Source organism: Scyliorhinus torazame, chromosome 9, assembly GCF_047496885.1.
Source record: "Scyliorhinus torazame isolate Kashiwa2021f chromosome 9, sScyTor2.1, whole genome shotgun sequence".
NCBI lineage: Eukaryota > Metazoa > Chordata > Chondrichthyes > Carcharhiniformes > Scyliorhinidae > Scyliorhinus > Scyliorhinus torazame.
The window spans coordinates 259526622-259552446 of NC_092715.1; the positions used below are offsets into that span (position 1 = coordinate 259526622).

Here is a 25825-nt window from a genome sequence, read left to right on the forward strand (position 1 = left end):
CCACTATTCCTGTAGCCAATGATGACATAAAAATCAAAGCCAAAGGCCCAGCAATCTCTTCCCTGGCTTCCCAGAGAATCCTAGGATAAATCCCATCAGGCCCCAGGGACTTATCTATTTTCAGCCTGTCCAGAATTGCCAACACCTCTTCCCTACGTACCTCAATGCCATCTATTCTAATAGCCTGGGTCTCAGAATTCTCCTCCACAACATTATCTTTTTCCTGAGTGAATATTCACTGACGAAAAATATTCATTTAGTATCTCGCCTATCTCTTCAGACTCCACACACAACTTCCCATTCCTGTCCTTGACTGGCCCTACTCTTACCCTAGTCATTCTTTTATTCCTGACATACCTATAGAAAGCTTTTGGGTTTTCCTTGATCCTTCCTGCCAAATACTTCTCATGTCCCCTCCTTGTGCGTCTTAGCTCTCTCTTTAGATCCTTCCTCACTACCTTGTAACTATCCATCGCCCCAACCGAAACTTCACACTTCATCTTCACATAGGCCTCCTTCTTCCTCTTAACAAGAAATTCCACTTCTTTGGTAAACCACGGTTCCCTCGCTCGACGCCTTCCTCCCTGCCTGACCGGTACGTACTTATCAAGAACACGCAGTAGCTGTTCCTTGAACAAGCTCCACATATCCAGTGTGCCCAACACTTGCAGCCTACTTCTCCAACCTATCCCCCCCAAGTCATGTCTAATGGCATCATAATTGCCCCTCCCCCCAGCTATAACTCTTGCCCTGCGGGGTATTCTTATCCCTTTCCATCACTAACGTAAACGTCACCGAATTGTGGTCACTGTCCCCAAAGTGCTCACCTACCTCCAAATCTAACACCTGGCCTGGTTCATTACCCAAAACCAAATCCAATGTGGCCTCTCTTCTTGTTGGCCTGTCAACATATTGTGTCAGGAAACCCTCCTGCACACATCACGACCCATCTAATGTACTCGAACTATATCTTTTCCAGTCAATATTTGGAAAGTTAAAGTCTCCCATAATAACTACCCTGTTACTTTCGCTCTTATCCAGAATCATCTTCGCCATCCTTTCCTCTACATCCCTAGAACTATTTGGAGGCCTATAGAAAACTCCCAACAGGGTGACCTCTCCTACCCTGTTTCTAACCTCAACCCATACTACCTCGGAAGAAAAGTCCCCATCTAGCATCCTCTCCGCCACCGTAATACTGTTTTTGACTAGCAGCGCCACACCTCCCCCTCTTTTGCCTCCTTCTCGGAGCTTACTAAAACACCTAAACCCCGGAACCTGCAACAACCATTCCTGTCCCTGCTCTATCCATGTCTCCGAAATGGCCACAACATCGAAGTGTTGTGCCAGGTACCAACCCATGCTGCCAGTTCCCCTACCTTGTTTCGTATACTCCTGGCATTGAAGTAGACACACTTCAAACCACCTACCTGAACACTGGCCCCCTCCTGCGAAGTCAAATCTGTGCTCCTGACCTCTATACTCTCAATCTCTCGTACCCTAAAACTACAATCCAGGTTCCCATGCCCCTGCTGTCTTAGTTTAAACCCCCCCCCCCCCCCAAAAGAGCACTAACAAATCTCCCCCCCAGGATATTTGCACCCCTCAGGTTCAGATGTAGACCATCCTGTCTGTAGAGGTCCCACCTTCCCCAGAAAGAGAACCAGTTATCCAGAAATCTGAACCCCTCCCGCCTGCACCATCCCTGTAGCCACGTGTTTAATTGCTCTCTCTCCCTATTCCTCATCTCATTATCACGTGGCACGGGCAACAACCCAGAGATAACAACTCTGTTTGTTCTCGTTCTGAGCTTCCATCCTAGTTCCCTACACCTACCTTGCACGTCTTTGGACTGCGGGAGGAAACCGGAGCACCCGGAAGAAACCCACGCAGACACGGGGAGAACGTGCAGACTCCGCAGTGACCTAGCGGGGAATCGAACCTGGGACCCTGGCGCTGTGAAGCCACAGTGCTATCCACTTGTGCTACAGTGCTGCCCAGGTACCGTCATCTCGAACACCCACTTCCCCACCACAACAGATGCAGAAGGGAAGGGGTTCAAAGAAAGGTAGAGGCATACAGGGTGCCAAGTAAACAAAGAGGTAGTCGATGAAACTTTAATACCAAAGAGGTGGTTTCAAATTACACTTCCCAATATCACTATTACAAATGTACCACGTTTGCTTTATTACCACATGATCTTTGGGATCTATGCAGTTGGATTACTTAACATATTAAAACAGCCATCAGAGGACTGGATCTTCTCCAATACATTCAAAATAATAATGAAACATAGTCTATGCCTTCACTTTTTTAAAAAAATACAAAAATAGTACTGAACTATTTCCATTCTTACCTGTTCTAAAGTAGCAGCAAATCCCTGTCTGTCAGCCACATATGGCAATCCGTGTACCAGGCCCACTTTCTCAGTCATCATGTTGGCCATGTCTGTCAGAGTGTCCGACTTCACTGAGCATCAGGAAGTAATGTGGAAGAAGTTTAAAAGTTAATCACGCTTTATATTTATCATGCAATAAGGCCATTCTGCTATTACAGATATCTCCCCCCCCCCTCCCAACCACCCCCCAAATAAAAGTTATGTCTTTAAGAAATTAGGATTGATAGACCCAAAATATTCAAATCTTCAATCCAACAAAGTTGGGCCGGAACTCTCCAAAAAAAATAATTTGACAACAAATTGATTAGCAAATGCAGGCAGTCTGACCAGGAATCATGCTTATGTGTGCCACCACAATTTTCAGTGTTTGCTCTCTCAGCTTGAAGTAAGCAAAGATTCAAAAATATGTAAGACTTGAAATATTAGATAATTGTACATAAATACATATTCATAAATTGGTAAATAGCAAAAAACAGGTCAATATTCTAAACAATTAAAAAAATGTTCCTGACCTCTAATTCCACTGTCACAGATCCATACAAGTTCATATTTGGCTACTTCATAACCTGGCATCAAATTGTTTATCTTGGGATTAATGCCAACCTTTTTGCCACCTGAAGATGATAAGAATGTATTTTAACTATTTTACAATCAAATTAACACTTGGCCGTTAAAAACATTTTAAAAAACAATTTAACCCAAAACACATCTTCTTCTCCTGGTCTCCTCTATACAGATTAGCCTAACCAATAAATCCAGAAAAAAAATATTCCCCTATCTGAAAACATTTCAAAGTGGAATGCGGCTGCATATTTCATTTTAGTTATATTACAAGTGATCTGAAGATTACTTTGGAAAATAAATAAATCCTGAGAGCCTGGATTAAGCTCTTATCAAATAAATGCATCCACAAATACATGGTTAAGAGTAAATACAATACATCATCTCTCACATCATCTTTCACTTTTTAAATATGTGCAATTTTTGTAATTGAACTGGTGCAGTATATAGAACAGCATTCACAGCACAGAAACAGGTCATTCAATCGAACATCCATTTTATGCCCCACACTCCTCTCACTATTTGCTTCATTTCATCAATATATCTTTCTATTCCTTTTGCTATCATGTGCTTATCCAGCTTCCCCTTAAATACATCTATTCTATTCATCTTAACTGCTCCACATTGTATCTAGTTTCACAATCCCACCACTCTCTTAAAGGACTGACATAGTCAATTTAACTGCGTCTAATAATTCAATCTCTCTGATTTAAGCCAGGTCCTAGGAGAACAATAATATAATTCATCAATTGGAGAACAGTTTTATTTATAACAAATTGACGGAGAAAGGGTTATTGTAACCAATTCAATCATATTGATTTCAAAATGCGAGCAAGCAATATCAACAAAACAGAATTAGTGCGTTAGTTAATGTGCAACAACAGCCTCTATATTGGTGCGCATCAACACTGAAAAATTAAACCCGTCAAATTAACATGATTTTTGGTTGAGGACGGAAATTTATTTTATTTAAAAACAAACACAAAGTCACACAAAAAATAACTTCCAATTTATAATTTTGAAAAAGCTTTAGCTTGGTGAAGTGCCAAATATTATTTATAAATTCACTTGGATGCAGCTAAACACCAATTTCTGTCAATACGAGGAAAATTGCATATATTAAATCTGCTTACCAATAAGTAATTTGGCATCCACATTTGGGTATTTTCCCAGCAGCTTTTTACAGACATCGACTGCAGGATCATCACTGTCTTGTATGCAAAGGAGTATTTCAAACTGGTTAAAGGTGAAGGGAAGGAAAGAGGTCGCAACCATCAGTGGAGTGCTGGAAAAGTATAGTGCAGCTCTGAAAGCTGCCTTACTATAGATTCACTGATTAACCGTGTCAATTCAAGTGCTGGACAGGATTCTCTCCGGTCTCTTTAATTTTCCACTATTCCCACATCCCTCATACAGTAAACTTCGGATCTCAAGCTTGGCAAAAGAAAGATGTTTTCTCCTTTAATGATGAGGAAACAAGGAAAGCTGGAGACGCCGCTCTTGTGAACTTTTAGAAGCCAGCTCAACTTTGGCAGACCCTGAATGGGTGCTTGATGATCCAGAGAATAGGGAGAAAAGAACTTAAAATGAACCATTCAACAAAACAAGTTACTTTTAGAGTTTCACAGATTTCTTCAGTGCCATAATGTTTTGCCCTGAAAGCTTACATGAAATCTTTCAGAGATTTTGTTATAACACACAAAGAGCTATTTAGTCCACAGAGCTAATGGTCTCAGAATATCCTAGTGATCAATTAGACCATTTCGATAAATTAGAACGGCACTGCAAACATGTGATGCCTTTTTGAGTAGGATTGTCCAGCATTAATGAGACAAATGCAGAGAGCGGGTGCCTCAAAACCCACTGTTAGAACAAAAATGGAACAGATTCAGTATAAAGATTTATACAACATGGGAGTCATTTAAAGGGTATACTTTAGATTAATTTTAAAATGAAAAAGAAACTGCTCAAGTTTCATTTCTACAGTTAAGCAAACCTTTTAAACCGTGACCCGATTACAGTCCATTCCTGACATATTTAATATACAAATAAATGGGAGCACATTATACTTGCAGTCCATATAGTCACCTATGCATTCAATTCTTATCAAGGGTCCTTTCATCTACTGAGCCCATTCATTTCATTCAAGTTTTAAAATAGTTGTTGGGAGCATCTATTGTTCCCAAACTTGGGTGACAATAATGCAAAGAGAAACAGGAGCAATATTATTTTTTAAAAAGGAGAAAAGAATCCACCGTACATCAGGATCAAAATGAGATGACATTAGGAAAAAAAGCTTTTTCAAATACACAATTAGTATGGGGATATTTAAAAAGGTGAGAAATAGAGAAGAATGTAATAAGAGCAGTGGGTGTTTGGCCCTTCGAGTCTCCTTCACATTCAATACAATAATGGCTGATCTTCTCAATTTCACTTTCTTGCATCATCCAACACCCTAAATCTATCGACATCTGTGTTAAATATGTTTAATGACTGAATGCCCACAGCCCTCTGGGGCTAGAGAATTCTGAAGATCTACAACCATGTGTGTGAAGAAATTTCTCCGGATCACAGTCCAAAATGGCTGACCCCCTCTTTATGTTGTGGCCCTGAAGCCACGCATGCATGGATGCAGTTAAAATTTCATGGTCTTCCCAAAGGAGTTGAGAGACGTAATATCCAGAGTTGGGCCTTAAAACAGCTGAAGGCACAACCAGATAAATAGAACATGAGCTGGTCAGTAACTTCATAAAGTTCAGGGTGAAGATAAAAACAAAGAAATCAATCAGTGTCAGTTACCTCACTCCAAATGGTCATTCCTCAAAACAAAATGAGTTTTGCCAGCCTACTTGACACCAAAACGTGATTTTCTCTACCCAAAATCCACATGCAGAATTTCTAGGAATCCTGCTGATTTTCCTATAGCTGGCTCAGGGATGATGCCAACCAACTGTGATACACATACGACATCAATAGACTCAGGAAATGAACTTAATATCCTCTGGTTCAAATATTCAATTAAATGCTGTTTTACCCAAGTTGGCTCAACTGATAATTCAACTACAACACTAACACAAATTCAGATAAAAATACAATGAAATTCTGAACCCTTCCTCTCCAAAATTCATAAAATTGAATTCATTTTTAAATAAATCTCTTTTTAAAAAGTATTTCTCGTCTAATCCGAATTTAAAAAAAAATAATTTTGAATTGAGTTTCATATTTTTAAACTGACAAAACCGTGCCAAAAACTAACATTCACAAGCAAGTATCTTCCCTGCAACTGTGGCCGTGACCCCCCTTTAGTTGACATATATATTTTACATTCCCCAAAATGGCTATAACATGGATTCACAATCGTTAATGTATAGTTTGTTTGGGTCTTAGCTGCCCTCTGACTGGTCCCTTGCGGCTTTGTTCCTCCTGCTTGTACCTCATGTTCCTTTTGCGTGCCTTTGCCTGCATCCGCCCCCTCCCCTTTTCCTTTCCTACTGTACCCCGTTGATCGCCAGTGTCTCCCTGTGGAAGCCTTCTTCTGACCCATGGATGGCAAATTTTATTTTCTCCAGCCTTAGAAATTTCATCCGGTCGGACAACCAGTCTGCAGCCTGGAGTGGTGCTGCCGATCGCCAGCCGAGCAGGATTCTCTGAAGGGCGATTAGGGAGGCAAAGGCTAGGGTGTCAACCACCCACCCATGAAGAATTCTGGCTGATCTGATACCTCGAAGACAGCCACTTTTGGGCATGGCTTCACCCTCACTCCCACAACCATGGACATGGCCTCAAAGGTCTTCCAGTACCCGACAGGTCTGGGGTAAGCCTCCCTGGCAGCCTTCGCATTGGTCCTCCTCCCCCGCGTTCTGGTTAGGTGCGCCCTGAGCACGCGGAGGTGAACTGCGCCCTGGGCACGCGGAGGTGAACTGCGCCCTGGGCCCGCGGAGGCGACGCTCGCCCTGGGCCCGCGGAGGCGACGCTCGCCCTGGGCCCGCGGAGGCGACGCTCGCCCTGGGCCCGCGGAGGCGACGCTCGCCCTGGGCCCGCGGAGGCGACGCTCGCCCTGGGCCCGCGGAGGCGACGCTCGCCCTGGGCCCGCGGAGGCGACGCTCGCCCTGGGCCCGCGGAGGCGACGCTCGCCCTGGGCCCGCGGAGGCGACGCTCGCCCTGGGCCCGCGGAGGCGACGCTCGCCCTGGGCCCGCGGAGGCGACGCTCGCCCTGGGCCCGCGGAGGCGACGCTCGCCCTGGGCCCGCGGAGGCGACGCTCGCCCTGGGCCCGCGGAGGCGACGCTCGCCCTGGGCCCGCGGAGGCGACGCTCGCCCTGGGCCCGCGGAGGCGACGCTCGCCCTGGGCCCGCGGAGGCGACGCTCGCCCTGGGCCCGCGGAGGCGACGCTCGCCCTGGGCCCGCGGAGGCGACGTTCGCCCTGGGCCCGCGGAGGCGACGTTCGCCCTGGGCCCGCGGAGGCGACGTTCGCCCTGGGCCCGCGGAGGCGACGTTCGCCCTGGGCCCGCGGAGGCGACGTTCGCCCTGGGCCCGCGGAGGCGACGTTCGCCCTGGGCCCGCGGAGGCGACGTTCGCCCTGGGCCCGCGGAGGCGACGTTCGCCCTGGGCACGCGGAGGCGACGCTCGCCCTGGGCACGCGGAGGCGACGCTCGCCCTGGGCACGCGGAGGTGAAGTTCGCTCTGTGCACGCGGAGGTGAAGTTCGCTCTGTGCACGCGGAGGTGAAGTTCGCTCTGTGCACGCGGAGGTGAAGTTCGCTCTGTGCACGCGGAGGTGAAGTTCGCACTGTGCACGCGGAGGTGAAGTTCGCACTGTGCACGCGGAGGTGAAGTTCGCACTGTGCACGCGGAGGTGAAGTTTGCTCTGGCACACGGAGGTGAAGTTCGCCCTGGGCATGCAGAGCTGACGTTCGCCCTGGGCACGCGGAGCTGACGTTCGCCCTGGGCACGCGGAGCTGACGTTCGCCCTGGGCACGCGGAGCTGACGTTCGCCCTGGGCACGCGGAGCTGACGTTCGCCCTGGGCACGCGGAGCTGACGTTCGCCCTGTGCAGTGGTTCGATCCAGAGTCCTCTCCCTATCTCTATGCCTAGTTCCTCCTCCCATTTTTTCCTGGTCTTGTTCCTCTTCCCCATGTTGCCTGCGACCAGTTCTTCTACTATCCGGTGTCCTGGTATCTGGGGGTAAGTTATTGTTTCTTTGCGGAGGTAGATTTTTAAAAATAAATTTAGAGTACCCAATTCATTTTTTCTCCAATTAAGGGGCAATTTAGCGTGGCCAATCCAAGTACACTGCACATCTTTGAGTTGTGGGGGTGAAACCCACGCAGACGGGGGAGAATGTGCAAACTCCACAATGACAGTGACCCAGAATCGAACCTGCGGCCTCGGCGTCGTGAGGCAGCAGTGCTAACTACTGTGGGGAGGGGGGAAATGAGAGAGAGGGGGAGAGAAAAAAAAAAAGAGAGCGAGCGATCGAGACAGACAGGAGCGGTTGTCGGGCTCGGTGGAGTATCACTGTGCAGGAACTCTCTTCCATCTTCACCCACTCTGCTCCCGGTTCCTTAACCCATCCCCGTACTCTTTCTGCAGTGGCCACCCGGTGGTAGAACTGTAGGTTTGGTAGGGTCAGGCCTCCTACTTTATTCTCCTGTGTAGGATTTTCTTTTTAATTCGTCTTTTTTGAATTCCCGGGCTCTTCTACCCCTACACAAACATCATGATTAGTTTGTTTTAAAAAATATATACATTTATTAAAGTTTTTTAACACAATTTTTCTCCCTTATAATCAATAACCCCCCCCCCCCCCCTGTAACAAAACAAAAACGAGAAATCGCGCAGAGCAAGATATATACATGCCAAAATGATATATTTACACAGCTTTGTACACTGGCCCTCACCCGTACGTGCCAGTTTCCCCAACCCTTCATGTTATCTCTTGCTCATCCACCCTCCCAGGCAGTCCCCCCTTTTCCCTCCCCCCTCCCCAGACGTCCCCCCCCCCCCCAAGGTTGCTGCTGCTGCTGCTGACCGACCTTCCTCTAACGCTCCGCGAGATAGTCTAGGAACGGTTGCCACCGCCTGTAGAACCCCTGCGCAGACCCCCTCAAGGCAAACTTAATCCTCTCCAACTTTATGAACCCAGCCATATCATTTATCCAGGCCTCCAGGCTGGGGGGCTTCGCCTCCTTCCACATTAGCAAGATCCTTCGCCGCGCTACTAGGGACGCAAAGGCCAGAATGCCGGCCTCTTTCGCCTCCTGCACTCCCGGTTCGTCCACTACTCCAAATATTGCTAGCCCCCAGCTTGGCTTGACCCGGACTTTCACCACCTGAGATATTGCTCCCGCCACTCCTCTCCAGAACCCCTCCAGTGCCGGGCATGACCAAAACATATGGACATGGTTCGCCGGGCTGCATGAGCACCTTCCACATCTGTCCTCTACCCCAAAGAACCTACTCAACCTCGCCCCCGTCAAGTGCGCTCTGTGGACCACCTTAAATTGTATCAGGCTGAGCCTGGCACACGAGGAGGAGGAATTAACCCTACCTAGGGCATCAGCCCACAGACCTTCCTCGATCTCCTCCCCCAGCTCCTCCTCCCATTTACCCTTCAACTCTTCTACCAGCGCTTCCCCCTCTTCTTTCAATTCCTGGTGTATTTCCGATACCTTGCCCTCCCCGAACCATACACCCGAGATCACCCTATCTTGAACTTCTTGTGCCGGGAGCAACGGGAATTCCCTCACCTGTCGCCTCACAAAAGCCCTCACCTGCATATATCTAAAGGCATTTCCCGGGGGTAACTCGAACTGTGCGGAGTCTGCACATCCTCCCCGTGTGTGCGTGGGTTTCCTCCGGGTGCTCCGGTTTCCTCCCACAGTCCAAAGATGTGCGGGTTAGGTGGATTGGCCATGATAAATTGCCCTTAGTGTTCAAAATTGGCCTTAGTGTTGGGTGGGGTTACTGGGTTATGGGGATAGGGTGGAGGTGTTGACCTTGGGTATGGTGCTCTTTCCAGGAGCCGATGCAGACTCGATGGGCCGAATGGCCTCCTTCTGCACTGTAAATTCTATGAACTTCTCCTCCAGTGCCCCTAGGCTCGCAAACGTCCCGTCGATGAACAGGTTCCCCCATTCTTCCAATCCCCCCCCCCGATGCCAGCTCTGGAACCCCCCCCCGTCCATCTTCCCCGGGACAAACCGGTGGTTACCCCTGATCGGGGACCACACCGATGCTCCCACTGCACCCCAGTGCCGTCTCCACTGGCCCCAGATACTTAGCGTTGCCGCCACCACCGGGCTCGTGGTGTACTTTGTCGGCGAGAGCGGCAGCGGTGCAGTCACCAACGCCCCCAGGCTCGTTCCTTTACAGGACGCCATCTCCATCCTCTTCCATGCCGCCCCCTCTCCCTCCATAACCCACTTGCGGATCATCGCCACATTTGCTGCCCAGTAGTAGCTCCCCAGGTTTGGCAGCGCCAGCCCTCCTCGGTCCCTACTGCGTTCCAGGAACCCTCTCCTTACTCTCGGGGTCTTATTTGCCCACACAAACCCCATAATACTCCTGCCTACTCTCTTAAAAAAGGCCTTAGTGATCACGATGGGGAGGCACTGAAACACAAACAGAAACCTCGGAAGGACCACCATTTTGACCGACTGCACTCTACCCGCCAGCGAGAGCGGTAACATGTCCCATCTTTTGAAATCCTCCTCCATTTGCTCCACCAACCTCGTCAGATTCAGTTTATGTAGGGTCCCCCAACTCCTGGCTATCTGGATCCCCAGATACCGAAAGCTCCCCTCCGCCCTCCTCAGCGGTAGGTCCCCTATCCCTCTTTCTTGGTCCCCCGCCTGTAATACAAAGAGCTCACTCTTCCCTACAATGAGCTTATAGCCCGAAAACTCCCTTAGAGTCTGCATGACCTCCACCATCCCCTCCATTGGATCCGCCACGTACAGCAACAGGTCATCCGCATATAGCGACACCCAATGCTCTCCTCCCCCTCGGACCACCCCCCTCCATTTATTAGACTCCCTCAATGACATGGCCAATGGTTCGATCGCCAATGCGAACAACAGGGGGGGGACAGGGGGCACCCCTGCCTCGTCCCTCGGTACAGTCGAAAGTACTCCGACCTCCGCCGGTTCATTACTACACTCGCCATCGGAGCTCTGTAAAGGAGCTTAACCCAATTGATAAACCCTACCCAGAACCCAAACCTACGCAGCACCTCCCAGAGGTACTCCCACTCTACTCGGTCAAAGGCCTTCTCCGCGTCCATAGCTGCCACTATCTCCACCTCTCCCTCCTCCGATGGCATCATTATCACGTTTAAGAGCTACCGCACATTGGTGTTTAGTTGCCTGCCCTTTAAAAATCCCGTCTGGTCCTCATGGATTACCCCCGGGACACAGTCCTCGATCCTCGTGGCCAGCACTTTTGCCAGCAACTTTGCATCCACATTGAGGAGCGAGATCGGCCTGTACGATCCACATTGCAGTGGGTCCTTGTCCCGCTTTAGGATCAAAGAAATTGTCGCTTCCGACATTGTCGGGGGCAGGGCCCCCTCCTCTCTTGCCTCATTAAAGGTCCTCACCAGTAGCAGGGCCAACAGGTCTGCGTACTTCCTGTAGAACTCCACCGGGAATCTGTCCGGTCCCGGGGCCTTCCCTGCCTGCATGCTCCCCAAACCCTTGCTCAGCTCCTCCAACCCAACTGGTGCCCCCAAACCAGCCACCCCTTGCTCCTCCACCCTCGGGAATCTCAGCTGATCTAGGAATCGTCTTATACCCTCTTCCTCCGCTCGGGGCTGGGATCTGTACAGCTCTTCATAAAAGGCCTTGAATACCTTGTTTATTTTCATGCACTCCGAACCGTGGCTCCCCTTCCATCTTTGACTCCCCCTATTTCCCTCGCTGCCATCCTCTTACGGAGCTGGTGTGCCAGCATCCGACTAGCCTTTTCCCCATACTAGTAGGTCGCCCCCTGTGCTTTCCTCCACTGTGCCTCCGCCTTCCCTGTGGTCAACAGGTCAAATCCGTCTGGAGCAGTCGTCTTTCCCCAAGTAATCTTTCCTCCGGGGCCTCTGCGTATCTCCTGTCCACTCTCAAAATCTCCCCCACTAACCTCTCCCTTTCCATACCCTCTATCTTCTCCTTATGAGCCCTAATGGAAATTAGCTCTCCCCTGATCACCGCCTTCAACGCCTCCCATACCACCCCCACCCGCACCTCCCCGTTGTCTTTGGCCTCCAAGTACCTTTCGATACACCCCCTCACCTTCCCACACACCACCTCGTCCGCCAGCAGTCCCACACCCAGCCACCACAACGGGCGTTGGTCCCTCTCCTCTCCCAGCTCTAGTTCCACCCAGTGCGGGGCATAGTCCGAAACGGCTATAGCCGAATACTCCATCACCTCCACCCTCGGGATGAGCGCCCTACCCAGAACAAAGAAATCTATCCGGGAGTAGGCTTTGTGTACATGGGAGAAGAAAATTCCCTGGCCTGCGGCCTTGCAAACCGCCATGGGTCCACTCCCCCCATCTGATCCATAAACCCCCCTAAGTACCTTGGCCGCCGCCAGCCTCTTTCCAGTCCTTGATTTGGAGCGATCCAGTGCTGGATCCAACACTGTATTGAAGTCCCCTCCCATTATCAGGCCTCCTATCTCCAGGTCCGGAATGCGCCCCAACATGCACTTCATGAATCCTGCATCATCCCAGTTCGGGGCGTATACGTTTACCAACACCATCCACGTCCCTTGCAGCCTACCACTCACCATTACATATCGCCCTCCATTGTCCGCTGCAATAGTCTTGGCCTCAAATGACACCCGCTTTCCCACCAATATTGCCACTCCTCTATTCTTCGCGTCCAGTCCAGAGTGGAATACCTGTCCTACCCATCCCTTTCTTAACCTGACCTGGTCCGCCACCTTCAGATGTGTCTCTTGGAGCATGGCCACGTCCATCCCTTTAAGTGCACGAACACTCGAGCCCTCACCGGCCCATCAGTCAGGCCCCTCACAACGGACGCACGCACGCACGCACGCACGCACGCACGCACGCACGCACGCACACACGCACACACGCACACACGCACACACGCACACACGCACACACGCACACACGCACACACGCACACACGCACACCCCCCCCCCCCCCCCCCGCCGCCGACTAGCCATCTCCTTTTCTAGGCCAGTCCTGTGTCCACGCCTCCCTCACCCTCCAGTCCCCCATAGGGGGGGAACCCCGTCCCGACCACCTCTTCGGTGTCCCATTCCCTTTCGGCCAGTGCAGCAGCAACCCACCCCCCCCCCCTCCCGCTAGACCCCTGTCTAGCTTTTTTCCTCCCCCCCCATGTCACTCTCGTAAGTCAGCTGACGCCTGCTGACCCCGGCTTCCCCCGCCGTGGTCAGTCCGCGTGGGAGTCTCCCAATCCATATGCATTCCTTCGTTCCCCTTCCCGCCTTTCTTCCCGCGCGCGGGAAACAACCCCGCGCTTTCCAAAGCCCGCTCCGCCCCCTCTGGCGCAGCTCCCGTCGCAGCCTTGTCTCTCTCCCCCAGCCCATGTAACATTTCCTGCGCGTGATTGACCCCCTATATACAACAACCATCACACATCAAACCCCAAAACATCCCCCCCACCCTCACAAACCCTCAAAGTCCAACTTTTCGGCTTGTACAAAGGTCCATGCCTCTTCAGGCGTTTCGAAGTAATAGTGTTGGCCCTTGTATGTGACCCACAGTCGCGCTGGCTGCAGCATTCCGAATTTCACTTCTTTCCGGTACAACGCCGCTTTGGCCCGGTTGAAACCCGCTCTCCGCTTTGCAACCTCTGTGCTCCAGTCCGGGTATATTCGGATCTCTGCATTGTCCCACTTACTGCTCCGTTCCTTCTTGGCCCATCTCAGGACCCACTCTCTGTCCGTGAACCAGTGGAACCTCACCACCATCACCCTTGGCGGCTCATTTGCCTGGGGCTTCTTCGCCAGCACCCGATGTGCCCCGTCCAACTCCAGCAGCCTCGAAGGGGCCTTCGTGCCCATCATCGCCTCGAGCATCGTGCTCGCGTATGCCCTGGCATCAGCCCCCTCCACTCCCTCAGGGAGCCCCAGGATTCACAGATTCTTTCTCCTCGACCTGTTCTCCAGGTCTTCGAGTCTGCCCGCCCACCTCTTGTGTAGCGCCTCGTTCTGCTCCACTCTCACCGCCAGGCCCACGAGCTCGTCCTTGTTCTGACTGACTCTTTGCTGTACCTCCTGGATCTTAGCTTCGTGGGCCTTCTGCGTGATCCAGAGTCATTCAATTGCCAAAATCATAGGTGCCAACATCTCTTTGCGCATCTCCTCGAAGCAGCACTTGATGAACTCCTGCAGCTCCCCTTTGTCCCTGGCCGCCACCATTTTGTTTTCTTTCCCTCGCTTCTCCCGTTGCTCCAGTGCCGCTCCTTTGGCCGTTACACTTCTGGTCCGTTTCATAGAAGTTGGCAGTGTTTGTTTCACCAGTCTGCCCCAAAAAGTCTATGGAAACTCCTGAAAAAGGTCTGAGAGTCGGCTCCAGACGGGAGCTGCCGAATGCGCGACCTACTCCTCCATGGCCACCACCAGAAGGCTCGTCCCTGCTTCTTCAATGGCCCTGGTAGATCTTTTCACAATTGTTCCCTCTGCTGCTAGAATTCACCTTTGATAGAGTCAAGCCAGATTGCAGCTTTAAGCTTGCCCTTCCCCCGCCTGCATGCTGGAAGAGGCCCTCGTCTACTGCTGCAGCTCAAGCCGAATCTTTTACTGTTTCTGCCGGGTCTGGTAGCCAAAAGACACAACACTCCTGGGGGACACTGTCAGGGGAATGCTGCAGCCTTCTTCCCACACCGGGAAATGTCAAACAAATGCCGTGGGGGCCCTGTAAAAGAGCCCAAAAGTCCGTTCCAAGCGGGAGCTGCCGAATATACGACCTAGCTCTGCATCGCCGCACCCGGAAGTCCCCATGATTAGTTTGTTGACTGTGTTCAAAAAGGCCTTGGGGATGTAGATCAGGAGGGATCTGAACAGGAAGAAGGTCCTGGGCAGCATGTTCATTTTGATCATCCGTACTCTCCCGGTTAGGGAGAGTGGGGAATGGGAACCACCCCTGCAGGTCCTTTTTGACTTCCTCCACCAGAATCATCAGCTTCCATTTGTGGTCCATGGCCAGTCATAGGCTATTTGGAATCTGAATTGGGCTTGCAGAAACGGCAGTCCCCCCAGCTCTGTTCTTCCCCACTTGAATGCTCACAGGGAAGATCCTGCTTTTGCTCAAGTTAAGTCTGTAGCTCGAGAAGGCTCCAAACTCCTTTTGGAGTTTCATTATCGTTTCCATGTTGGTTCGGGGGTTCGAGAGATCGAGGAGCATGTCATCCATGTTGATTGAAACTCTATGCTCTCTGTTCCCCTTTTGGATACCTCTCCACTCCTCCACGCCCACTTGGAGGGCGAACACCAATGGCTCGATTGCCAGGGGGAACAGCAGCAGGGACAGTGCACATCCCTTCATCGTGCCTCTGTGCACCGGAAGTATCTAGAGTTGGTGGTTTTGGTCTCAACTTTCGTCATGGGAGCACTGCACGGTAGTTTCATCCAGGTGGTGAACCCTGGTTCAAACTCAAACCATCCCAGTAACTTTGAGGTATTTCCATCCGACTCTGTCGAAGCCCTTTTCGGCATCCGGGGAGATGATCATTTCTGATGTTCTCTCCCCGGATGGGGTCATTATCACGTACAGCAAGCACTTGATGTTCGATGTTAGCTGCCTGCCCTTGACAAAGCCCCTCGGGTCCTCTGCGACTACCTCGAGCACAAAGCACTTCAACCGGCACGCTAAGGCCTTCACCAGGATCTTTTAAGTCTACGCTAAGCAGTGAGATGGGCCTGTAGGACCCGCACTCTGTCAGGTCTTTGTCCTTTTTGGATATCTGCAATATTAAGGCTCGTTGTTGGCAGGGTGCCCCTTACTAGTGAGTCTGTGAACATCTCCTGCAAGTATGGGGCCAATGCTGGCGCAAATGTTTTATACAAGTCCGCCAGGAATCCATTTGGCCCCAGTGCCTTTCCTGTCAGCATGGAGTTTGTTTTATAAATTTAGAGTACCCAATTCATTTTTTCCCATTAAGGGGAAATTTAGCGTAGCCAATCCACCTACCCTGCACATCTTTTGGGTTGTGAGGGTTAAACCCACGCAAACACGGGGAGAATGTGCAAACTCCACATGGACAGTGACCCAGGGCCGGGATCGAACCTGGGACCTCAGCGCCGTGAGGCAGCAGTGCTACCCACTGCGCCACCGTGCTGCCCCTGCCAGCATGGAGTTGATGCTCTCCATGACTTCCCCCAGTTCTAGTGGTGCTTCCTGCCCCCACCTCCTATCTTCTCCCGCAACCAGCATGTCCAGTCCGTCGAGGAACTGCTTCATCTTCGAGTCACTGTGGTCGGTTGCCACTTTTTCCACGTCCCAAATTGTTGCCTCCTGTGCCGCCAGTCATAGAACACAGGAGAGGCCCTTCGGCCCATCGTGACTGCACTGGTCAAAAACAACCTAACCATTCTCATCCCATTGCAATCTGGGATCGCAAGTTCATGCATGTTATGAGGGTCTTTGCCTTCACCACCCTTTCAGGCAGCCAATTTCAAACTTCCATCACCCTCTGGGTAAAAAGGTTTTTCCTCACATCTCCGCTAAATCTCCTGCCCCTTACCTTAAATCTTCGCCCCCTCATCATTGACCCCCCCCCCCCCCCCAGTTGCAGCTGTCTTGTGAAAGTGGGTTGGCCATTTTTCTGAGTTCCCAGAGAGCCAACTTCCCAGTGTCTGCTCGGCACAACCCTCACCGGAAGGATATAAATCAGAATTAAGTGGATCAAATTTCAAATTTGTGACTTGTTAACCAATCAACAGCAAATTGGGCAAATTGCAGCTGGAAGCTGTGAGGCTACACGGTAAAACTGTGGATAAGAAATCGATAGAAGACGAGAAAGGAAAGGTTATGAATTAGAGGGGATGAGGGCAGATGTTACTGAGAGGGGTGTTCACTACTGTTCCTAATTGAAATCAATGACATACTCAATTCTCACAATGCCCAGTCATTAGACACCAGCAAACAAAGTCCACAGAATGTTGAACCATAGTCAAAATAGAAGCATAGTCAGTGCAAGCTATGATAAGACTTTATAATACTGTGAGAGATTACAGTTTAAATACTGTGTTCACTTCTGATCAACCAGAATAAAAGAAGGATTCAAGTAAATGCAAATTAAAAGCCACAAGGTTTCTAGAATAAAAGATAAATTAGGAGGATCTTGCAGACGGAAACAAGAATGGAGAAACTTGGGAGTTTCAAGAAAGCCATCAGTGAGGGGATCTTGTAGATACACGCAAGATGGCAAGTGGTAGCAAAACGTAAACAGATAAAATTACTTCTAACGATAAAGATTGGACAGATGTCACAGGTTTTACCCATTAAAAGGTAAATTCAAGACTTGCATCTGAAAGGTTTACTTTACATGCGGAATTATCAATGTATGGATGAATTTATGGATACAGAATAAAGGCAAAAATAGTTGGTGTCACCTTGGACGCACAATGATGGGTTTCATCTGTATTTATCTTTAAAGATAAACAGCATAATAGGTTCAATAAACAAATCTTCCCTAGCTCACTTACCACTTAATACGATCTTACAACAATTAGGTCTCTGTGATCTATACTTCCTCCACCCCACTCCATAACATTCATTAGTAAACAGCAGAGCTCCATGAGATGTTTATACATACTTTAGGATAATCAAGTTCAAAGAAAGTTTCCAAGTTGTTTATGAGATTTGGATCCACTCCTTTCAGGGGTTTAAGCAGAGACACACCAGGAAGCTTGCTGTAAGGTTGTTTGTCTGTTGTCTTCTTGTTGAGATGAAGGCGCCTGAGGGGGACATGTAAATTCACCAATGTTAGAAATTGTTTTACGTTAGCGAAGCCGACATCCCGTAAAAATAAATTCTAAGAAATGCTGCCTTAAAGGGCTGGGTTTCTATGTAAATATTTCAAAAGATAAATATTGAACTTTTATTGGAATTCGGTTTTGCAAATAATTCCTCATAGGCACAAGTGAGTGAAATGAAATCACGATAAAACTTTTAAGTTTCAGTAAGTAGCATGGCATTAGAGATAAAATATTAGGGGTTGACATCCAGTGGCGGCCATGAATTGAGCGGGTTGCACGAAAGGTGGCTCTCGTCGAAGAACATCAACGTTTAACTCCAACGAACAGGCACCAAAAGTACTCAATCCCCCCAGACCAACCCCCCACTGACCGCACTGCCAACCACGATGGGCAAAGAATCAGCCGCCCAGCCGAAAAGCCAGTAAAGAGGAATGGGAAACCTCAAACCTCAGAGCAGGGAATTGCATGTGGAGGCACAGAACTGCAAGGCCAACCCTGCAGAATTACCAGCACAGACCCAGGCGCTGATAGACAAATTGAGATGCTTCATCACCTCTGAGATCTAGAGACATAGGGAGGAGATGAGAAAAGACCTCGTGGCAGCCGTCGGGCGGCAGTGGAGGCCACGACAGTTCCCATGAGGGAGGCAATGGACAATATGGAGCCGATGCTAGAGGCCCAGGTAACGACGACACGGAACCTCAAAAAAAGCTGCCACGGACCACGAGGACCAGATCGCAGCACACGAGGCAACAGGCCTGGTCAAGACCCAGAAGGGTTTGAAGGATAAAGTCGTCAACCAAGAGAACCAATTGTGTCGGCAAAACCGGAGAATTGCCGATAAGAGGATGAGATGAATTTTTGATGAAAAGATTATTTGCGGTTGCCCGGGGGGATGGAGGGGAGAAACCTCACAGAATACATCACAGTGATGCTTGGAAAGCTGGCTGGCGAGGTATTAAGTCCAAAAAATTCCAATAAAAATATATTTAAAAAAATATTAGGTGTTTTTGCAGTCTCTGTGAGGCACTTTCATCCTTTTATATTTCGATTGTGGGCCTCCATGGAGACTATGAGCAGAGAGAAGGAACTGAGAATCATACAATGACACACAAAAATGTCAAACCTACAGAACATGGACAGAAAATACTTGATGCCGGAGAGAATCCCGATGCCAAAAGATAAATGCCATTTTACTTTTCCACTAACAGTAGCGGGGTTAAAAAAAAAAAAGAGGTCTGCACTTCTCCATTGCAATTACCTAAAAGCACTCCTCAAACTTTCAGAGCACAGTTCACCGTTAGTTACAACATACAGAATTGGCTCAGCACAATAAGTAGGAAGGAGATTTAAAAATCATAATTACGATGTTTGTAGCAGTTTATCCTCGAGCTGGGACTACATTCTCAAGTTCCCTCCAAACCAAGTAAACATTTAATACAGTAAACACCATTACCCAGCAATCTATCAACTGCAAAGTCTCTACCAATCTGGAAGTTTTGATGTTCTCCTGATACGAATCATCACTTTACCCATCAGAAGCAATTACAAAGTTATCTGTAACCCATACCTGTGTATTGGGTTACTTCATACTTTGTTTTACTGTACAGCTAAGATTAGAAGTAAAAAGTATACTGTTCCTTAATTCCTGAGTATTTGCATATTAGTGTATGCTACAAATATTGCACTTTATTCCATTGATAAATGTAACTTTCTGTTAACTGCCTTTTTGGTTAACCAGCAAACCCATTCCCTGCGAATGCTGGATAATAATGTTTTTACTGTATATCTCAAAATGGGACAACTCAGAGCTACATTCATAGATGTTCCTTCTAACTTAAATCATCCATTCTCCAAAAATATGGAATGCAATAGAGGAATTGTTTTTGGGTGGCACAGTGGTTAGCACTGCTGCCTCACAACTCAGGGTCCCAGGTTCAATTCTGGCCTCAGGTGACTGTGTGGAGTTTGCATGTTCTCCCAGTGTCTGCGTGGGCTTCCTCCGGGTGCTCCGGTTTCCTCCCATAGTCCAAAGATGTGCAGGTTAGGTGGATTGGCCATGATAAATTGCTGCTTAGTGTCCAAAAAAGGTTATGATGTGGAGATGCCGGCGTTGGACTGGGGTGAGCACAGTACGAAGTCTTACAACACCAGGTTAAAGTCCAACAGGTTTGTTTCGATGTCACTAGCTTTCGGAGCGCTGTTCCTTCCTCAGGTGCCTGTTCCTCACAGGCAGGAACAGGAACAGGCACCTGAGGAAGGAGCAGCGCTCCGAAAGCTAGTGACATCGAAACAAACCTGTTGGACTTTAACCTGGTGTTGTAAGACTTCGTACTGTGCAAAAAAGGTTAGGTTGGGTTACGGGGATAGGGTGGCTCAAGTAGGGTGCTCCTTCCAAGAGCTGGTGCAGACTCAATGGGCCAAATGGCCTGCTTCTACAGTGTAAATTCTATAACATGGGGAAGTGTAGATTAACCATTAATGAATATAAAAAGCACCATCAGGAACATCCTTTCGAACAGTTCCCCCCCCCCCCCCCCCCCCGCCAAGTAATGCACAAGCCTTTGTGTTCCCAAGGATCCACAAGTGTACTCTATCAAGCATTCAATAAATAATCCTTGGTTTCCAAGAATATATTGGGTAAGGCTAATGAGTCACTGCCTGTATTTTATTATTTTTTTAAAATATATTTTATTCAAAATTTTTGGCCAACCATAACAGTACATTGTGTATCTTTTACACAGTAATATAACAATATAAATAACAATGGTCAGTTTTTTTTTTTTTAAACAAGAAATAAATAATATATAAACAACATCAAAATTAAAAAACAAAACTAAATGGCAACTGCCTTGTCCCAAATAAATACTCTCCAAAAATACAATTCAGCAGTCCAGTATACAATTACCTATAACAACAACCTATACATATTATACTTATACACTAACATCCCTGAGAGTCCTTCTGGTTCCTCCTCCCCCCCCCCGGGTCACTGCTGCTGTCTTCTTCTTTTCCATTCCCTCTATCTTTCTGTGAGGTATTCGACGAACGGTTGCCACCGCCTGGTGAACCCTTGAGCCGATCCCCTTAGGACGAACTTAATCCTTTCCAGCTTTATAAACCCTGCCATGTCATTTATCCAGGTCTCCACACCCGGGGGCTTGGCTTCCTTCCACATCAACAGTATCCTGCGCCGGGCTACTAGGGACGCAAAGGCCAAAACATCAGCCTCTTTCCCCTCCTGCACTCCCGGCTCTTCTGCAACCCCGAATATAGCCAACCCCCAGCTTGGTTCGACCTGGACCCCCACCACCTTCGAAAGCACCTTTGTCACCCCCACCCAAAACCCCTGTAGTGCCGGACATGACCAGAACATGTGGGTGTGATTCGCTGGGCTTCTCGAGCATCTCGCACACCTATCCTCTACTCCAAAAAATTTACTGAGCCGTGCTCCAGTCATATGCGCCCTGTGTAACACCTTAAATTGTATCAGGCTTAGCCTGGCACACGAGGACGATGAGTTTACCCTACTTAGGGCATCAGCCCACAGTCCCTCCTCAATCTCCTCCCCCAGCTCTTCTTCCCATTTCCCTTTCAGCTCATCTATCATAATCTCCCCCTCGTCCCTCATTTCCCTATGTATGTCTGATACCTTACCGTCCCCCACCCATGTCTTCGAGATCACTCTATCTTGCACCTCCTGCGTCGGGAGCTGCGGGAATTCCCTCACCTGTTGCCTCGCAAAAGCCCTCAGTTGCATATACCGGAATGCATTCCCTTGGGGCAACCCATATTTTTCGGTCAGCGCTCCCAGACTTGCAAACATCCCATCTACAAACAGATCTCTCAATTGTGTTACTCCTGCTCTTTGCCATGTTCCAAATCCCCCATCCATTCTCCCCAGAGCAAACCGATGGTTATTTCTTATCGGGGACCACACCGAGGCTCCAGTCTTTCCCCTATGCCGTCTCCACTGCCCCCAAATTTTCAGAGTAGCCACCACCACCGGGCTTGTGGTGTATTTCTTCGGTGAGAACGGCAACGGCGCCGTCACCATAGCTTGTAGGCTAGTCCCCCTGCAGGACGCCCTGTCCAATCTCTTCCACGCCGCTCCCTCCTCTTCTCCCATCCACTTACATACCATTGAGATATTGGCGGCCCAGTAGTACTCACTTAGGCTCGGTAGTGCCAGCCCCCCCCCTATCCCTACTTCGCTGCAAAAATCCCTTCCTCACTCTCGGGGTCTTCCCGGCCCACACAAAACTCATGATACTCTTCTCAATCCTTTTGAAAAAAGCCTTCGTGATCACCACCGGGAGGCACTGAAACACAAAAAGGAATCTCGGGAAGACCACCATTTTAACCGCCTGCACCCTCCCTGCCAGTGACAGGGATACCATGTCCCATCTCTTGAAGTCTTCCTCCATCTGTTCCACCAACCACGTTAAATTTAACCTATGCAATGTACTCCAATTCTTGGCTATCTGGATCCCCAAGTAGCGAAAGTCCCTTGTTACCTTCCTCAGCGGTAAGTCCTCTATTTCTCTGCTCTGCTCCCCTGGATGCACCACAAACAACTCACTTTTCCCCATGTTCAGTTTATATCCTGAAAATTCTCCAAACTCCCCAAGTATCCGCATTATCTCTGGCATCCCCTCCGCCGAGTCCGCCACATACAACAACAAATCGTCCGCATACAGAGATACCCGGTGTTCTTCTCCTCCCCAGAGTACTCCCCTCCACTTCCTGGAACCCCTCAATGCTATTGCCAGGGGCTCAATCGCCAGTGCAAACAATAATGGGGACAGAGGACATCCCTGCCTCGTCCCTCTATGGAGCCGAAAATACGCAGACCCCCGTCCATTCGTGACCACGCTCGCCATCGGGGCCCTATACAGCAGCTGTACCCATCTAATATACTCATCTCCAAAGCCAAATCTCCTCAACACCTCCCACAAATAATCCCACTCCACTCTATCAAATGCTTTCTCGGCATCCATCGCCACCACTATCTCCGCTTCCCCCTCTGGTGGGGGCATCATCATTACCCCTAGCAGCCTCCGTATATTCGTATTCAGCTGTCTCCCCTTCACAAACCCAGTTTGATCCTCATGGACCACCCCCGGGACACAATCCTCTATCCTCATTGCCATTACCTTGGCCAGAATCTTAGCGTCTACGTTCAGGAGAGAAATAGGCCTATAGGACCCGCATTGCAGCGGGTCTTTTTCCTTCTTTAGGAGAAGCGATATCGTTGCCTCTGACATAATCGGGGGCAGCTGTCCCCTTTCCCTCGCCTCATTAAAGGTTCTCATCAGTAGCGGGGAGAGCAAGTCCACATATTTCCTATAAAATTCAACTGGGAATCCATCCGGTCCCGGGGCCTTCCCCGCCTGCATGCTCCTAATTCCTTTCACTACTTCCTCCATTTCGATCTGTGCTCCCAGTCCCACCCTCTCCTGCTCCTCCACCGTAGGAAATTCCAGCTGGTCCAGAAAACACATCATTCTCTCCTTCCCATCGGGGGCTGAGCTTCATATAATCTTTCATAGAATGCCTTGAACACTCCATTCACTCTCTCCGCTCCCCGCTTCATCTCTCCCTCCTCATCCCTCACTCCCCCTATTTCCCTCGCTGCTCCCCTTTTCCTCAATTGGTGGGCCAGCAACCTGCTCACCTTCTCCCCATATTCGTACTGTACACCCTGTGCCTTCCTCCACTGTGCCTCTGCAGTACCCGTTGTCAGCAAATCAAATTCTACGTGTAGCCTTTGCCTTTCCCTGTACAGTCCCTCCTCTGGTGCCTCCGCATATTGCCTGTCCACCCTCAGAAGTTCTTGCAGCAACCGCTCCCGTTCCCTACTCTCCTGCTTTCCTTTATGTGCCCTGATTGATATCAGCTCCCCTCTAACCACTGCCTTCAGCGCCTCCCAGACGACTCCCACCTGGACCTCCCCATTATCATTGAGTTCCAAGTACTTTTCAATACACCCCCTCACCCTTAGACACACCCCCTCATCCGCCATTAGTCCCATGTCCATTCTCCAGGGTGGGCGCCGTTCTTTTTCCTCCCCTATCTCCAAGTCCACCCAGTGTGGAGCGTGATCCGAAATAGCTATAGCCGTATACTCCATCCCCCTCACCTTCGGGATCAACGCCCTTCCCAAAACAAAAAAGTCTATTCGCGAATAAACTTTGTGGACATAGGAGAAAAACGAAAACTCCTTACTCCTAGGTCTGCTAAATCTCCATGGGTCTACTCCTCCCCTCCCATCTGCTCCATAAAGTCTTTAAGCGCCTTGGCTGCTGCCGGCCTCCTTCCAGTCCTGGACCTCGATCTGTCCAGCCCTGGTTCCAGCACCGTGTTAAAATCTCCACCCATTACCAACTTCCCCACCTCTAGGTCCGGGATATGTCCTAACATGCGCCTCATAAAGTTGGCATCATCCCAGTTCGGGGCAAAAACGTTCACTAAGACCACCGCCTCCCCCTGTAATTTGCCACTCACCATCACGTATCTGCCCCCACTATCCGCCACTATGGTCTTTGCCTCAAACATTACCCGCTTCCCCACTAGTATAGCCACCCCCCTGTTTTTCGCATCTAGCCCCGAATGAAACACCTGCCCCACCCATCCTTTACGTAGTCTAACCTGGTCTATCAGTTTCAAATGCGTCTCCTGTAACATAACCACATCTGCCTTAAGTTTCTTAAGGTGTGCGAGTACCCGTGCTTTATCGGCCCGTTCAGCCCTCTCACATTCCACGTGATCAGCCGGGTTGGGGGGCTCTTTACCCCCCCCTTGTCGATTAGCCATCCCCTTTTATCCAGCTCCTCACCCGGTTCCCACGCAGCTGTGTCCCCCCCAGGAGGTGCCCACCCTCCCCGCCCACCCCACCCCATACCAGCTCCCCCCTTCTCCCCAGCAGCAGCGACCCAGTAAATCCCCCCCTCCCCCCCCCCCCCGCTAGATCCCCCACTAGCGTAGTTACACCCCCACGTTGCTCCCAGAAGTCAGCAAACTCTGGCCGACCTCGGCTTCCCCCCGTGACCTCGGCTCGCACCGTGCGACGCCCCCTCCTTCCTGCTTCCCTATTCCCGCCATAATTATCATAGCGTGGGAACAAAGCCCGCGCTTCCCTTTTGGCCCCGCCCCCAATGGCCAACGCCCCCAGCTCCTCCACCTCCCTCCCCCACAACCTGTGGAAGAGAGAAAAGTTACCGGGTTGCAGGATTAACAACATAAAAATCATCTCTCCCCCCTTTTTCCCCCCTCTTCGCCCCCCCCACTTTGTCTCAGACGTTCTTTTTTAATAACCCGCTTATCCCAATTTCTCTTCAACAATAAATGTCCATGCCTCATCCGCCGTTTCAAAGTAGTGGTGCTTCCCTTGATATGTGACCCACAGTCTTGCCGGCTGCAGCATTCCAAATTTAATCTTTTTATGAAGCACCGCCTTGGCCCGATTAAAGCTCGCCCTCCTTCTCGCCACCTCCGCACTCCAGTCTTGATATACGCGGATCACCGCGTTCTCCCACCTACTGTTCCGAGTTTTCTTTGCCCATCTGAGGACCATCTCTCTGTCCTTAAAACGGAGGAATCTCACCACTATGGCTCTGGGAATTTCTCCTGCTCTCGGTCCTCGTGCCATCACTCGGTATGCTCCCTCCACCTCCAACGGACCCGTCGGGGCCTCCGCTCCCATTAACGAGTGCAGCATCGTGCTCACATATGCCCCGACGTCCGCCTCTTCAGGAAGACCAAGAATCCTTAAATTCTTCCTCCTCGCATTATTCTCCAGCACCTCCAGCCTTTCCACACATCGTTTATGGTGTGCCTCGTGCATCTCCGTCTTCACCACCAGGCCCTGTATATCGTCCTCGGCAGCCTTTGCCTTCA

The 25825-nt window shown here is 49.8% G+C and overlaps 1 protein-coding gene across 1 annotated transcript in view; it reads right to left on the reverse strand.

Annotated features, from left to right (window-relative positions):
- The window catches only part of ugcg (UDP-glucose ceramide glucosyltransferase), a 72326-nt gene that overhangs the window by 24508 nt on the left and 21993 nt on the right, over positions 1-25825 (reverse strand). The window contains exons 2-5 of the mRNA XM_072517316.1: positions 17764-17905; positions 4093-4195; positions 2911-3012; positions 2357-2469 (exon numbers count right to left, since the gene is read on the reverse strand). Coding sequence (XP_072373417.1) covers positions 2357-2469; positions 2911-3012; positions 4093-4195; positions 17764-17905 — 460 coding nt within the window. The remainder of the gene's footprint in view (positions 1-2356; positions 2470-2910; positions 3013-4092; positions 4196-17763; positions 17906-25825) is intronic.